This window comes from Lepidothrix coronata, unplaced genomic scaffold (assembly GCF_001604755.1).
Source record: "Lepidothrix coronata isolate B3197 unplaced genomic scaffold, Lepidothrix_coronata-1.0 Scaffold169, whole genome shotgun sequence".
NCBI classification, from domain to species: Eukaryota; Metazoa; Chordata; class Aves; order Passeriformes; family Pipridae; genus Lepidothrix; species Lepidothrix coronata.
Window position 1 is genome coordinate 854,532 of NW_016690349.1, and position 17,047 is coordinate 871,578.

Here is a 17,047-nt window from a genome sequence, read left to right on the forward strand (position 1 = left end):
TTTGTCTGACACCATTGCATAACTGTTGCATTCTTTACAATATCAAGAACTATTTAAAAATTCTAGAACAATGGAAAGTGTTTAGAGCTGATAATATTCCTTTTCTGCTATGAAAATTGGAATGGTTCTCATTTATTTGGCCACTAAGCTAAGAAATGTGTTTTCAAATGCCTTGAAGCTTATGTGGGGTGCTTTGTGATTCATTTTCTTTTTAATAGCTGCATGTTTGCCACCTGGGTTTTCTTTCAGTGTAGACTACGCAGGCTGTGACAATAAAAAGTACAAAATTGTTGTATTACATTATTCCTCAAACAACATAAAAACTTAAGTTGTTGTTATCACCATCTTTGCTAGATTTGTTGTATGCCTAATGTTTTGCTTAATGAAAACCATGGAGAATAGTTGAGCATATATTCTCCCATTTCTCTGTAAAAAGCACATGGAGAGTGTAACTTCAGCTTTAAAAATATGTGGGTGCAGAAGATCATAGAATTAAAAAGCATACCCCAAAGTGAAGCAAATCTACATTAATAAGTTGAGCACTAATACCCCATGAAATGACATGATGTTGATTATACATGTTGGGTTTTTGTGTTTCTTTACCTTATTATTTATGTTTGATCTAATATCTAACAACTCTTTGCAAAGTTAAGGTCATATATGTTTTTGTTCTAGCTTCAACCAACTTGGGGTGATTTTCTTGATCGTAACAAACAAGAATTACAGCCTCCAAGAGGTTCTTCGCTAGCAGCCAATATGGTTCACCAGACTTCCTTAAGGAGGACATGTAAGTAACAATAGCTAGGTAATTCTGAAAATGAATTGTTATGCAGCAACTTGGTAAAAAGAAATGCAAATCAAAAGTAAGATGATTTTATAAATGTGTTATTGCTGAAAAATTACGTGAACTTAATTTTGTATTTCAGCTATTCCATCCAGATCTGTTTCTGTGGATGAATCCAGACCTGAGCTGCTTTTTAGACTGGCAGTTGGAACTTTCTCAGTGTCTGTACTTCATATTGACCCTTTACCCCCACCTGAAAGTTCACTGAACCTTAACCCATTGACACCAATGGCTCGGGATTTCTTTGCCCGAATAGAAAAGATCGAGCCAGTTAAGTTTTCAACAGAAGATTTTCTGTCCTTCCGAGAAGTATTTGCAGAAGCTTGTTCTCATGATCACCTTAGGTATAACTTTGCTTATTAATAAATATAATTAACAAAAATATATTTTAAGTAAATTTGAATTAAGTAAGTTTATTTCCATAGGAATTGTGTCACTTAATATTTGAATTGCATTAGACTTCTTTATTAATTTCAAAATAGTCTTGAATTTTGACATCTGTTGTCCAAGACTTTTTTTAAATTAAGAAAAAAAATATTATAAACATTAAAATCACCTAGCTTTTTAATAGATGGATTAAACTAGGTACAGTTTCTACCACAGAAGTCTAGAGTCAAGAATCATTAAGGTAATTATTGCTTTAGAAACAGCTGTGTTTTACAGGACTATTTTTATTCCACTATAGTGATTTCTGCTTGAAGGAGCTTAGGAGTTTACTTAGTGCAAAATAGTGTATTAATAGGGATAAAATATAAGTGTGAACAAAGTCATAAAGTCAGTCAACAGTCCTTTTTTGCAGTTTTTACCATCCCAGTACAGTGTATGAAGTAAGATATGTAAGGGTGTATATAACTTTTCTTACCTTATGCATGTAATTTAGACTTTCTGAGACATATGACTTTTTCATTGTCTGTCTAAGGATGTTAGATTTATGTGACTTGCACCTCAGGTTAGATGTCTAAAATGTTCTTTACAAGTTTCTCTATGTTGACCATTGCTGAATGTGTAACATAAGTGAGCTCCATTATCTTTGTTGCAAAATCTGTTATAATTAGATATTTTCATATTTTTGAAGAAATTATGGTTCTTTTAATGATTTTTAAAGGATTGTAGTGATCCTATTTTGCATATTTAAATCTTGACTTTGTTATTTTTATTGACTTTGATATTGTTTTATGCTACTTTTCATAATTCATAATTTTAATAATTAGGTTTATAGGTACTGGCATCAAAGTGTCTTATGAACAAAGACAAAGGACTGCCTCTCGAAGTTTTAGTACTGATTTATCCATTGGTGATATGGAGTTCCTGGAATGCCTTTTTTCTACTGACTTTCATTCCAAGCAGCCTCACTATACAGAGGTATGTAAAATACAGAGAGAGTTCCATAGCAAAGAAATTTTAATTGTATAACTGACAATGCTAGATTTTAAAATGGTTGTAATTTAAATTTTTCTTGATTTTTTTTTTTTTTTTTTTACTATTTTAAATATCTTATGGTTTTAAGATACACTTTCTGATTTAATTCTGAGCTCAGATAGTGAATCTGACTGCTGTCATACCTGACAGGAATAGCACCAACAGCCAAACTTCACTAGTTTACTTCTTTTAAATCTGCTTAATGCAGTTTGGGAATTAGAGTAAATGATTTCTAAAAATTAACCAATGGAGTTGAGCAATGCAAAGGTTTCTTTGCATGATGATTATTCTTCCATCTCTTTTAATGGTCAGAGACATCCAATAAAGTAGCTGAATAAGTGCATTGAGTAAGCAGTTGGCCTGGGGCTCTGTTCACTGACTTGAATGTGGGGTTACCTACTGTCTGTTCTAGGTAAAATGCCCTAAATACCTTCTTCTGTGTCAACTCTTTCCTCCTTATTTATTAAGTACTTTTAATACTTTTTTTTTTCTAAAGCTGCTGACATTTCATTCTGAAGAAAGAAACGATTCTCATACTGTGCCATGCCTTCAGCTGCATTATAAGCATTCAGATAATAGAGGACCTCAGGTAAGGTGGCAGATTTAAAAGACCAAGTTTCTGTGTAATAACCTTTGTCTAATTTGGTTTATTTGAACAGAAAGCTATCTAACTTGTAAAACAGAGTCCTTAACTCTCAGTTATTATGATTTGTTTCACTGTGTTGTTGTTGTTAAAGATTTTACTGCTTTTTCTCTTTCTTTTTAGGGTAGTCAAGGGAGACTCAGTTCTGTACCACAGAAGGCAGAGTTACAAATAAAGTTAAGTCCAGTATTTTGTGAACTGGATATTAGTATTGTAGACAGATTGAATTCCTTACTTCAGCCACAGAAACTAACTACAGTGGAGATGATGGCGTCTCACATGTATGCTTCTTACAATAAGCACATAAGTCTGGTAAGTTAAAAGAGAGGTAGATTAATAAACTTGCTGGGGTTTTTGCAGGAGGAAGGCAGGATGGTACTAAGCCTGAGATTTCTAGTTCTGATTGATTTGTGGTGGTTGAGGGTTGTTTTTTTAATGTGAGGGGGTTTTTGTTTGTTTTTGTTCTGTTCTTTTGTTTGTTGTTGGTTTTTTTTTTTAACTTCTGACACAGAACAGTAGCCATGTGACATAGGTTCTCATTTTAGATTCAGTGATTGCATGTTTAATAACACACCTAAAGACAATGGTAGTTGCTTCACAAACTGCATAAATTCTCAGCTTCTTGAAGCAAGCAGAACTGAGCCAAAAAGAGGAATCTTGACTGACTTCTCATCCCTGAACTCTCTCATCATGCTCTCCAGCAACTGATGTAAACTGTTGCTGACAATTACACTTCTATATTGAAATCTTTGTGTCTCAGTCAGCCCAGTTGCTTCTGCCTCTCTCTGCTTTTGGCGTAGGTCACAGAGAGGATGGGGAGCATATGCTTTGCATTCTAGTGACTGGGGACCAACAGAAGTTTTAGCACAATAGCATTAAACTGGACTACTTTTCTTGAACTACTTGAGGAACGATTAATACAAGTAACTACACAGCAACAAATATCTTCATGTAATTTTATTGCTGCATCGATCGATTCCAAAAAAATCAGTCTTCAAACCTATTTAAAAGAACCCTTATTTAAAGAATGTGTAAGACATCAATCATTTCTATCAATGTGGTTGTGTCCTGAGAGTTTATTCTTTTCAGTGTTGATCAGCAAAATGCTAGGCTCAGGGAGGCTTTGAAGGACATGTCAGTGACAGGAGCTGGATGACATGACTTGCTGAAAGGGGCAAATACACAGGATAATAATTCCTGGCTTCTTAACAGTCACAATTTTAAAAAAAATATCTGAGACACAGTATTTCCTAACTGCAGCTGAGTATTGTTTGGTACTCTGTCTATAAGAGAAAAAGAAAGATGCGAAAATAGACTTTTTTAAAGGATTGCTAACTTCTGCAAATACTTGACTTCTAACTAAATAGAATCTTAACAGCACCAATAATAGAAAAATATTCTAAGACTAGTAGCCGTTGGCCTTAATGTGTGTTTTCTGTGATACATAAATAATATTTTTCTTTTTTAAGTATTGCATAATCAAAAAGCTTTCCCCATAGTCACTTTTAATGCAGTTTTCTCTAATTTAGATTTTTTTTTCCATTTACTTTGTTTTTCAGCATAAAGCATTTACTGAAGTTTTTCTGGATGATTCACATACTCCTGCAAACTGTAGAGTTTCAGTTCAAGTCACTGCCCCAGCATTAAATCTCTCTGTTCGCTTCCCAATACCTGACCTACGGTCAGATCAAGAAAGAGGACCATGGTTTAAGAAATCACTTCAGAAGGAGATTCTTCATCTTGAATTTACAGATATGGAATTTAAAACTGAATTTATAGGAGGGTCAACTCCAGAACAAGTTAAATTAGAGCTTACCTTTAAAGAGCTAACTGGTAAGAACGTTAACATTATATTAAATGTTCTTTTTATTTTCCCAGATACTGTGTAGTTGAGAAAAAGGTCCTTTCATATGGATTAACATAGGGAGTGTCTTTCCACCTGAATTTTTGAGTAGATATCTCTGCTGTAGTTTAGTTCTCTGTACTAAATACCAACATAAGTGAAAACAAAATAACAGGAGGCTAATGTATCTAAGTGTAGTGCTTGCATTCTTGGTTTTTGAGATCTGAGCTAGTATTTCTTCTATTTTCTGTTACATTGTTATACCAGTTTGTTTCAATTTCATGTATCTCTCTGTTCTCTGTCCCAGGTAAGTTTTGTAGATTCGTAGGAGATTACTACCGCTCTGTAAGTTAGAAGTCTAGTCTAGAAATGAAGAATCCTTGGATGAAGGGATAGGATGCACCCTCAGCAAGGTGCTGGCCACACAAAACTGGGGGGAGTGGCTGATACACCTGAAGGCTGTGCTGCCATTCAGCAGGACCTTGATAGGCTGAAAAGTTGGGTGGGGTGAAACCTAATGAGGGGCAATAAGATCAAGTGTAGGGCACTGCACCTGGAGTGGAGTAACCCCAGTATCAGTACAGGTTGAAGGCTGACCTGCTAGAGAGCAGCTCTGGAAAGAAGGACCTGGGAGTATTGGTGGATGACAAGTTGACCATGAGCTGGCAAGTGTGCCCTTGTGGCCAAGGAGGGGCAGTGGTGTCCTGGGGTGCATCAGGAAGAGTGTGGCTGGCAGGTCAAGGGAGCTGATCCTCTCTCTCTACTCGGTTCTAGTGAGGCCACATCTGAAATGCTGTGTCTGGTTCTGGCCTCCTCAGTACAAGGAAGACAAGAAGCTGCTGGAGAGGGTCCAGCAGAGAGCAATAAAGATGATGAGGGATCTGGAGCATGTCTCATATGAGGAGAGACTGTGGGAGCAGGGTCTCTTTAGTCTGGAGAAGAGAAGGCTGAGAGGGGATCTCATTAATGCATATAAACATCTCAAAGTGGCGTGCTAAGAGGATGGTGCCAGACTCATTTCAGTGGTGCCCAGAGACAGGACAAGGAGTAATGGACATAAACTGAAACACAAGAAGTTTCACCTCAACATAGGGAAGAACTTTACATTGAAGGTGGCAGAGCACTGGAACAGGATGCCCAGGGAGATTGTGGAGTTTCCCTGTCTGCAGATATTCAGAAACAACCTGGATGTGTTCCTGTGTAACCTGCTCTAGGTGACCCTGCTTTGGCAGAGAGGTTGGACTAGATATTCTGCAGAGGTCCTTTCCAATCCTAACGATTCTGTGATTCTGTGATTGATTCCCTAAATAACCATCGAGAAAACTGTAATAATTTCATGCCTCTTAATATCTCCCAAAGTAATAAATCTGTGAAACTGATTTATATTTGCAGCCTTCTCTGCTTATGTGTCATTTTGTGTGCTTATCAAGACTGTGACAAAATGTAGTGATGCTATAAGTGTAAATGCAGATATCTGTGCATCTTGTTTTCTAACTACTGCTAGCTAGAAAATAATGTGAAATAATTTTTGTTTCTAAAAGTTGATATTTTTTGGAGGAAGAGACAACCAAATTTGCCTGAGTAGCTTAGTAAATAGCATTGACAATTGCTACGTTAAGCTCTAGCCTGAGGAGCAGCTAACCTGAAGTTAGCAGTTGTCATTCCTGTGTTAATTTTTAAAAAATCTCTTTCTATTCAGGTTCATTTGAAGAAGATAATGCAAAAACACCAATAAAATTTTTTCAAGTGTCTGGTGGCACAGATGGAGATGTAACATCGTCATCAGACAATTTTGACTGGCCTCGGTAAAAAAACATTTGGGGTTTTTTAATGTGGGTTGTTTAGATTTTTAAGAAGCACTGTTACTTTTGTGATTTTAATGCAGAATGCCCGTGTGATAAATGCTTGAAAATAATTTGCAAAGAAAGAACATGTAACTTGTGAAAAGACCTCAAGAATTTATAAAAAACCAAAAAGAAGTATAAAAAACTCCTTGAGTAAATGTCAGTGAAAGTTAGATGAATTATTAGACTCGAAACTTTCTCCCATTTTTTTTGTCACTTTACCTCTTCTCCTACTTCTGCATTCCAGACTGAATACCAAACAACCCGCTATCAAGTTTTGCCTAAAAATATAATAATAATATGTTAATATTAATGTTATATATTTATAATATATTAATAGTAATTATATAATTATCTCATAAATTATATAATATATTAATAAGCCAGAATAACAGTAAGAATATTGAGACTGAATTATTGCAGCTTGTGTCACATGCAAGGCAATACAGTACATGGGACTTACTGAAGAGAAGGACCTAGCAACTGAAGCATGTAATAAGATGTTTAAAGAGGCAATTTTAGATTTGCTACAGAATTTGCTGTGTACTTTTTATGCCACAAAATTTAGTGGCTTCTTGACAGCAAGTTTTTAGGGAGATTTTTTCTTTTATAATGGCACAAATAAATTTTTCTGTAACAGTGTTTACATATAATATACTGCATCATGCAGTAGAGTATTTTGAATAGCTGTTAATGATCTAGTGAAACAAGCATTATTTTGGGAGAGTGCCAGGTTTTTCTTAAAAAAAGATCACCTAAATGGTCACCTGATGGAATTGAAAAAAGCAGACAGTAACATTTTCTTTCATCTGATGGTTGTTTTTCCATGTCCCTTTGTATATGTAAGTTTGGTTTTTTTCTTAGCATTATGGCTTTGGGTAATAAAATATGTTACTATCTAATAAAAAAATCCCTGGTCTTTGAGCTATTTAGTCTGTGTGTATTTAGTGGCAAGCCAGTAGAACTAGGGGACATGTGACAGTGCTTAAATATAAACATTATAAGCATATCTAATGGCTTATTCTGCATAACTTCTCCAATGTCAGGATTGTATTGAAAATAAACCCTCTGGCTGTGCACTCTATTCTGGAAAGGATAGCAGCTGAGGAGGAAGAAGGTGATAATAACTTTCAAGAGGAAGAAGAAGGAGGGTCTCATTCTTTGAAGGATGTCTGTGATATTAGAAGACCAGAGCCTTCTCCTTTTTCTTCTCGTAGGGTCATGTTTGAAAATGAAGAGGTACTATAAAGTTTTGTTATTGCTTTGTGCTTATGGTAGACAAAATTAATACATCCTCACTACTTGATGTACATCTTCTGGCTACCACTTTTGTGTTTTGGTTTTTTTAACTTAAGAGTTTGTTGTTTTTTTTTTTTCTTTCAGATGGTGATGCCAGGAGATGTAGTAGAAATGACTGAGTTTCAGGATAAAACAATTAGCAATTCTCATTATGTACTGGAACTCATGTTACCAAACATTCACTTAACATTACCGAACAAAAGCTTTTATGAAAAGCTTTACAACAGGCAAGTATGATAATTGTTTTTGCTTGGTTATCATGACCTGTACTCTTAGTTCTGTATTCACCGTTGATAAAAGCAATTGAATAAGCAGATGTATAGTTTATTTAAGAACATAAAATGCTATATAAATATTTTTTCAAGTTAACATCAGAGACAGCATTGTCTCAGGCGTCTGGTTGGTGCCATGACAGCCATCTGCTAAGAAGTGTTTGACAGATATTGTGAACAAAGGGTAAAGCTAAACAGTCGTTTGCTCTCACTGAGTACTTGGTTCAGATCTCTGTTTGCAATATTTCATTTTGCTCTAATCTTTTGAATTTCTTCTTTAAGTAGATCATTGTACTTCAGAAACTGTTGCATTCCATCTTACTGTTTCCATCTATAAATCTAGAGTTTACAAGGCAGTCAGGGGAAAAAACCCTAACTCAATTTTGTAAGCATTACAAAGGTTTACAAAAGTGTAGAGAGAACAATTCCAACTTACAGATGTGTGTTCAGCTTTTATTTTTGTTAATTTTCTGTCTGAAAGACAACAAAATACTACTAGATTGGTACTGTGCTATGTTAGATGCAAGAGAGGTGCCGACCTGTTTTAGCCTCTGATAGGTATTACTTCACTTCTAGAGTATTTTTCACTTCCAAAGTGGCAAAGCTGATCCTTTTGTTGAGTATTCTGTTGGAATATTTCTACACTGAATGTCACATCTGTCTTTACCATAGCAGACGCACTCACTTGAAATCAGAAGAACAAATTTTTCCTGCAACTTGGTTGAAAATTGATGTGATGAAAGTAGGATTTTCTTACCCCCTCCAACCTACTGAGCCAATATGTACCTACTTATAGAGGCTCTCGTGTCACTGTCAAATGTTAGACTTTGATATGTGTGTATAATAATTACAGAATAAGGGTTACTTTCATTATTTATTGCTTTTACACATTAATATATTATTCTTTCTTGTGCTCTTGAACTTTTTATCTCTATCTTGTTTATGGAATCTGAAATCTGTTATATGAAGTCTGCAAAGAAAATATGCTTGACTGACGTAATATGAAGTGGGAACGTAGTCATATGTTTTGTGTAATGACAATGTATTTCTTCCTAGGATCAGCAATGATTTATTGTTGTGGGAACCCACAGCTCCATCTCCTGTAGAAACATTTGAAAACCTTTCTTATGGTGTTGGACTATCTGTGGCCAGCCAGCTCATCAACACTTTCAGTAAAGACAGCTTTAGTCAATTTAAATCTGCAGTTAATTATGGTAATACACTTAATAAATCATCTAGAACTATAGTGATTTAGAAGCATAATTGGCTGAAGTGATTAAGCTGTTAGTGTGGAAAGATTTTGTGAACTTAGGAGAAAACATAAACCAAGAAGACAAAATGTAGATTACTGTTTATTTGAGTAAAATAAGTGTGAAATTGAATTGCATTACCAATGGAAAAACGAGTTATTGACATAATACATGTACTAGTTAGAGAATGAGTTGAGTTGTTTTTCATTTTATCTATTAGATGATGAGAGTGGATCTGAGGAAGAAACACTACAGTATTATTCCACTGTTGATCCAAACTATCGTTCACGCAGAAGGAAGAAGCTGGACTCACAGAATAAGAACTCGCAAAGCTTTTTGTCTGTTCTGCTGAATGTGACACATGGATTAGTGTCAGTATTCACAGATGTAAAGGTGAGGCCCTGAGACTGGAAAAAGTTGTTTGTTGTTTTGACCACAGGGTCCCTTCATGCTGTATGTACTTATTTGGACAGAACAAGTGTTTTTAACAGTAATTCTGTAACGTTCATACTACTATACTATAACTAGGCAATAATGCAATACAATATTTTGCCAATTGTGTTTACTTTGCTTCACATGAGAATAACTAAAATAAAAGCAGAAAAACATGTATTGGTAGCAAGTTAGTTATGTTAGTTTAGACTGTCTAAATGCAGCAAACTCAGCAAACAGTAGTTTTATCCTTTCTATGCTTCCTTCAGCAGGATGATGGAAATACACTGGAAGGAAAGTACGGTGAATTTTGGTTTGAGTTCAACAGTGGTTCCCTTTTCAGCGTGACTAAATATGAAGGCTTTGAGGACAGACACTATGTTTGTCTCCATTCTAGCAGCCTCAATTTATATCATCAAGGTAGGGTGGCATTGACATGTCTTTGGGACTAAATTTGAAATGAGATAAGCTTGCAGTTTTTTTAGGAGAAAGGCTGTATTTTTTTTTCTTTTTTTTCTTTGATAGTGTATCATTTGGCACAACGGATTTAATTCATGGCTAAACTTTCTAAAGACTACAGTAATGCAACTTTATGATAACTATATTTACTTAGTTTAGCTCAAACTTTTCCTTGGCAATGCTGGTCTTCATTGATATTGTGATCCTCTGTCAAATTAGCTGTAGAGTCTGTTCTTCACTATGAAAGTACTAGCTTCCTACATGTTATTGGTTGTTTCATTCAAAAAGTTGCAGGGTACCAACGTCTGCTGTGTTTTTCCTGGGTAGCTAGTTGTAGTCAGCAGATGAAGAATTTTGACTGTGTAGTTTGTATGACTGGTAGCCCCCACTTAGTTAAACTTCTTAAGGTTTTCCCCTCATATGTTTCTGAATCAGTGGTATTTTCAGTGCAAGGCTTAATTATTGTGTGTTTCTGGGTTAGCGTGGCACTGTCTCATAAAATGGAGACACATGTTCTTATTCTCCATGTAACCTGTTGGAGATGTGTCCTTTATTTCACCTCTGCCATTTTGTTGGGCAGATAAAAAACCCTGTAGTCAGACTGAAGATTTTACCTTGAACCCTGGTTTTAAATATTGGATCACCTGTAACCTTCCCTTCACAGTTTTTGGTCATCAGTGTTCATGACTAACTTTGATAATTAAAATAATTTTATAAGCGTAAAGCATAAAAAGGATTTTCCTTCACTCTTCCATCAGTAACAGCTTTGAAGCCTGAGGTAACTCATTCTAAAATCTCTTTGCAGGTTTGGTAGATGGGGTTGTCCCTTCCTCTGAAGTACGACTGCCCAGCACAATACGTCCCCATTGGTTAGAACCTACTATTTGTTTTTCTGAAGAAGATGGTCTTAGCAGGACTACTTCAGATGGTGTGGGAGTGGATAGTCCAAGTATGCTGACTGTTGCAGTCAAAATCCAGTCAGATAAAGTAGAGAGCAATACAAAGGTTTGTGTTTTTACATTTGTGCTTTTATAAATTATTTGAGTTACTTCAATTAATATGGAAGCATCTAGATGTGGAGTTACAAGGGCTATAGATAAACAAACCATGGCATTCATCCTCAAACTGTAATTTTCTGTTAGAATCTTATGGGTGGATTCTAAAATTTAATTATCAGTATAATTTACTAATTCTTCCAATGTTTCACTTTGCTAATCACACTGCATTTCATTACTAAAGGCATTTCTTTGACAATTTTTTCTGACTTTGTTTGTTTGTTTTGTTGAGTTTTAATCTGGTGCCAAAACAGACAAGAACAAATATCAAGAGTTAAAAGCTTTCTGCTCAGTTTACCAGCAGTGTCATCTAATAGGCAGCATTTGCTTACCTATTTGGAGTGACGTAGCTAAATAACAGTAGCATTCGTTGGTGTGGCTAAAAGATGACCTCTTAGCTGGTGACAAACAGGTTGGAGTTATCTGGAGAAGGAACCTGCAGACCTGTGAAGTGTTGTGGGGGGCTGAACTGACTCAGATTTGAACAGCATAAGAAAGAACTACATTGAGTTGGTACTCCTGCTAATTTCTGGTGAATCCTGGATTGAATGTGCAGGTGGCCTTCCTTCCATCACCACCACAAAACTGTTATTTCTAAACTACGCCGTTGCAAAAGGTATGAGACTGTATTAGCCAGGGTTTCTGTATTGTGAAGCAGAGTTTTTTGAATGCTTAATCCTGGCCCAGTCCTTTCTTCATTTCTATACACTTGGAGATTTCGGCAACAGAGGGATGATACTATTTCATAATCTAAATGCCAAATAGTTACATATGTTTCATGTAAGCTAAGTCATGCAACTTTGTTGTGCAGGAATTTCTAGTTGCTGTTGGATTACGGGGAGCCACCCTTCAGCACAGAGTACTGCCTTCAGGTTTAAGCTGGCATGAACAGGTCAGATTGCTACAGTTTTCTCAACTGCATCTTCAGTTTTAGTCTCGTTTTATTGGGTTTGAGTATCAAACTAAACCTTGATATGAAATCTTAGTGTTATGCTATGTCTTATTATCATACTCTTCTTTTGAAAGTGTTATTCTATCTGTCTTGTCTCTTTTTGAGACCACTGTTAGGCTGTAGTCTTGCTTTTAAATTATTTCTTGTGTATTCACTTGGTACAGTTCCTCTCATCATCCTAAATCCACTACATGTCAGAGAGGTTCGGGGTGGGGTGGGGGTTGTTTTGTTCTGTAGTGGTTTGTTTTAGTGTTTGGGTTTTTTGCTGTTTTTTTTTTTTTTTTTAAGAATTTTGGAAGAAATCTTGGTAGTGCAATGCTATTCAGGTACTTAAATAATTCTTTAGTGAAAATTCACCCACAAAACAAGCAAAGTACTTGCAGCACTGAAAGCATTTTCCCATTTTTCCCTTCTGTTCACTTTATTTCTCAAGTCTTGTTTCTCCCTTATATGTTCCCTGTCTTGCATAGTTTGAAGAGCAGTAATGTGGAGAAGAAGACTTAGGGAGGTAGTAAGCAGCAGTTTACACAAACACTTCTGAATGAGGAGAGTTGTACTCAGAGGTGTGGATGCAGAGGGACAGCACAGCAGCCAGGGCTGGAGACCCTGTGTGTGTGAACACATGTGAGGCAGGGCATGCCATTAGCACGGTAGCAGTGTAGTTGCATGTACTTACACCATACTGGATTACAGATTGTAAACCCTGACATTCAAATTTATCCTTCTTATCCTCTGGTATGGATGGTGTGCTTATTTTTATATGCATTGATATTGTATAACTTCATGGAGCTGAACTTAGGGCTTCAGACTCTGCTGTGTCATTACTTTCTGCTTAGAATGATTCCTGTGGGTTCATGTAACCTGCTTTTAAACTGTGTTCCATATTTGCTTTATGAATTTGCTCAATTAATAACGCACTTGGGAATCTCTTTTGGAGGGTGAGGGGTGAAATAAAAAATTGTCCAAAGAGACAGATAGAGGAAACAATTAAAAGGCTAGCAGCAATGGTATGCTCCAGGCTTAGAATAAATGAAGAACTTTTATAGTGTAACAGATTTGATAAGGAACTATGACAGATCTTAAAGAGGAGGAGAAGTGTTTATTTTATATGGTAATACGTGAAAAATCTGTATGTACAATGCTCGTCCACATATTTCTAGTTCTGAGCATATTTTCCACCCCAGCCCCAAGAAAAAGAAGAATATCTTGAAGTTAACTTTAACAATGTTCAGTATTACAAGAAAAGTTGACTTTTTAGACAGAGAGCAAAGAAAATGATAATACTGTAGTAACAACTGCAAAGAAGGATGAATGAAACTGTATTTTGGCAAGATTTTAAAAAGGAATTGTGAGACTTTATACACCACTTGGGTCTTTTCCATACTTTCGAAGCTGCAATTTTGATAAGGGTTTTTGCCTTGTTTCCATTCCCTGCTTTTCTATAAAAAAACACTGAGTAAGCACCTTTACATATCTGAAACTGTTCTCTCCTTTTCTTTCTACTAATCTTGTTATTGTCATACCTGCTAGAGATTTTCTTTTTTGCAATAGATGATTGAATATTTATTTAACAGATATTGAACTATTAAAATAATATGTTTTTTGATTTTTAGATTTTATATTTTTTAAATATTTCTGATGAGCCTGTTCTGGGATATAATCCTCCAGCTACAATTACAACTTTTCATGTCCATCTATGGAGTTGTGCTCTTGACTACAGGTAAATAAAATGCAAGTGTTTGTCACTTGGTGGCACTGCAGCTATATATTTATTCTTCAGGAATGTCTTGAGTTTGCATACTAAAAAGAATATTTATTTAGGCTTTTTGGGAAAAAGTACTTAACAGAAATCCCTTAAACTGGAAGCAATTTAAAGTAGGATATACACTTGCCTAGGCCTGGGAAGATGTAGTTAGGTCATCTGCAGGGCTCTGATTGCACTTCTAAATAGGTACAGAGTATTAATTTGTTTTTCCTGTTTGTTGTTAGGCCATTGTTTTTGCCAGTCAGATCTCTACTTACTGTTGAAACTTTCAGCATTTCAAGCAGTGTTGCAGTAGATAAATCCTCTTCTACTCTCAGGTATGATTTAAGTGATTGCAATTCATGGAAGCTCCTGTAAAACTTGTAACGCCTGTCTGCTTTTTTGACCTTGGAAGCATTCTTGTTGTGTAAATGATCACACTGCTTTACATATTTTGAAATATACTTTGCTTATGTGTAATCCTTCTGTTTTATTAGGTTAAATAATTTTTAATATATTTTTTTATTTAGATTGCTTTCTTTAACAACCAACAGTTCTGCATTTTTAATAAGGTTGAAAGATGTCCTGAAATGTTGTTGTATCCATTTTATTAATTAGAAACACTTAAGATTTCTTAAATATTTGTTATTTGGAAACAGTATATTAATTAATTAAATATTTAGTGATTAGTGAACATCTCTGTAACTTTTAATAATTTTTCTTGCAACTTCAGTTGAATATTCATTCTGTTATACGTGTTCTGATGTGAAACATTTACGAAGTTGCTTGATTTTATTGATAAAACTTTTTAAATTACCCTTGAAACAAATGTGTATGTTAGCTTTATCAAAAAGAGAAAAAGGCAAAAAACGAAATAAGTGACAATTCTGTATGTCAAAAGCATTATTTCTTATTCTAGAAAGGATCAAATATAAAAACTGAAATGCAAAACCAATATAATTAGTGATAGTGAAAATATGTTACAGTAGTTAATTGCCAGTGGGTTTGGAAATTACGAAAAGTTAAAGTGAAGAGTTTGCCTTTAAGATATGTTAGGTATATTTGTGTTTTAAAGTATTTTTTTCCTATACCAATTTCTTTTGACTGGTTGATTGTACAGCATTTGTCTAGCATCTTTATCTTGTTTTTGTTCTAGGATAATTTTAGATGAAGCTGCTTTGCACTTGTCTGACAAGTGCAATACCGTTATGGTCAACCTCCATAGAGGTAAGGATGTTTTAGATGTGACTAATCAATTGTAGAGCCTAAAGAAACAAAATTACAGTCGTATTCAGCATATATTCAGATCTCTCAGAAGAGATCTGAGGAGATAAGGAGCAGCAACTTGAATATGAGTGAATAACGCAGTGTTGATGAACATCTGAGTGCTCTAGTTTAGATTTGTTCAGAAGTATGTCAGAGAAGAGCAACTTGCAATTCCTCCATTATCTCGTTAAAGTTTCACAATGGGTATTGGAAAAAAGCATATTTTTAAAAATCTGCAGTTTCCCAGAAAGAAATTTTCATAGAAAAGAGATCTCATTTTATGAGATGTATTCAGAATAGTTGAACTTCAAAGGTGCTATATGGCACAGAGTTCTAGGTTCTGAAAAGGATACCAACTGGTTTGCTCTCATTGAAATAGTAAGAACCTTTAAGGACTGAGGAACTTAAATCAGTATTTAACAAATGAATTGGAAAAATAATGAATCTTTGTACCCACAAATGTGTGTATTTAGCTTAGGTAAGAGATCTCTATTAAAGAACACAATAAATGTATGCCTGTTTTGTTTAAACAAGAAAATAGGGGAAATAAGTTATTTGTGGCACTGAAAGATGAGTACTATGTGAACATGTGTTCTCTTTCTCTAACTTCAACTAAAAAGCTGGTGGAATGCTTAGTCACTCAACTTGTGTGTGCCTGTTTCTCTAACTCAAGCAGATGGGATGAGGATAAATACCTTAAAAGATTACATTGCACACAGATGGTGGCAGTGGGAGTGATATATTGAATTGAAATTATTTGAGTTCTTGATTTGAGTAGCTGAAACTTGAACTCAGAGACTAATCCTCATAAGAGAAGGAAATGTGGAGGTATAAAAGGTTTTGATAAAAACCTTTTTTAATGCTATTTTTGGCAGTGTAATAACAAGAAATACTTATTAAGGATTGTGTTATTATCTTAATATTTTTTCTAATTATAATTTTTCAGATTATGTTCGTGTTATGGATATGGGACTGCTGGAACTAACCATTACAGCAGTAAAATCGGATTCTGAGGGAGAAAGAGTAAGTATTTAATCATAGACAAAGTAAAATGTAAAATCTCCATGAGAGATTGTGATTGAAAATTACCTTATTATACTTAAAAATAAACTGAAAAACTTCCCTTCATTTTGCTATTTCTTTTTAAATCCTTTTTGACTAGTTAATTAATTTAAAAACAACTGTGTAAAGATGCTATTTTTATGGAATCTGAAGTGCATTCTTACCTTTTTATTGTTGCTATCTAGACCAAACCACGTTTTGAGCTGCACTGTTCCAGCGATGTAATCCATATTCGTACCTGCTCTGATTCGTGTGCTGCACTAATGAATCTCATACAATATATTGCAAGTTATGGTGATTTACATCCACCCGCTAAGACAGAGGTTAAACGTGGAGTTAGCAAGCCAAAAATGAAGGTATAACACGGCAAAATAATATCAACTTAACTTTGTGCTTCTTGGTAATATGTTTTAATTTTAATCCCCATTCTATTTCCAAATAATATGAGATTTCCTGTGAAGAAATTAACAGATTGTATCTAATTTAAAATATATTTAAGAGTAAAATAATGTATTTTTTTTTCTGCTTTGGTCACTAAATATTTTAAAATGTTTTGTACTGTTTACCTGTTGTACTTTATTCTTTTCTAAAGAATGAAATTCTAGGACATATATGAGCTGTCCAGGTACTCTCATTATCTAAATATCCCGAACCATAATGTTC

At 34.9% G+C, this 17,047-nt stretch overlaps 1 protein-coding gene across 3 annotated transcripts in view; it reads left to right on the plus strand.

Annotated features, from left to right (window-relative positions):
* ATG2B (autophagy related 2B) overlaps positions 1 to 17,047 on the plus strand; it is a 49,437-nt gene that overhangs the window by 14,454 nt on the left and 17,936 nt on the right. For 2 of the 3 annotated variants that reach the window (XM_017829806.1, XM_017829808.1), the window contains exons 10-28: positions 676 to 787; positions 927 to 1,188; positions 2,056 to 2,206; positions 2,760 to 2,852; positions 3,030 to 3,218; positions 4,466 to 4,739; positions 6,449 to 6,554; positions 7,640 to 7,832; positions 7,977 to 8,119; positions 9,221 to 9,378; positions 9,635 to 9,807; positions 10,116 to 10,266; positions 11,111 to 11,310; positions 12,172 to 12,252; positions 13,926 to 14,032; positions 14,302 to 14,394; positions 15,213 to 15,283; positions 16,269 to 16,345; positions 16,570 to 16,740. In XM_017829806.1, coding sequence (XP_017685295.1) covers positions 676 to 787; positions 927 to 1,188; positions 2,056 to 2,206; positions 2,760 to 2,852; positions 3,030 to 3,218; positions 4,466 to 4,739; positions 6,449 to 6,554; positions 7,640 to 7,832; positions 7,977 to 8,119; positions 9,221 to 9,378; positions 9,635 to 9,807; positions 10,116 to 10,266; positions 11,111 to 11,310; positions 12,172 to 12,252; positions 13,926 to 14,032; positions 14,302 to 14,394; positions 15,213 to 15,283; positions 16,269 to 16,345; positions 16,570 to 16,740 — 2,805 coding nt within the window. The remainder of the gene's footprint in view (positions 1 to 675; positions 788 to 926; positions 1,189 to 2,055; positions 2,207 to 2,759; positions 2,853 to 3,029; positions 3,219 to 4,465; positions 4,740 to 6,448; positions 6,555 to 7,639; positions 7,833 to 7,976; positions 8,120 to 9,220; positions 9,379 to 9,634; positions 9,808 to 10,115; positions 10,267 to 11,110; positions 11,311 to 12,171; positions 12,253 to 13,925; positions 14,033 to 14,301; positions 14,395 to 15,212; positions 15,284 to 16,268; positions 16,346 to 16,569; positions 16,741 to 17,047) is intronic. The other variant, XM_017829807.1, reaches the window with a different exon arrangement.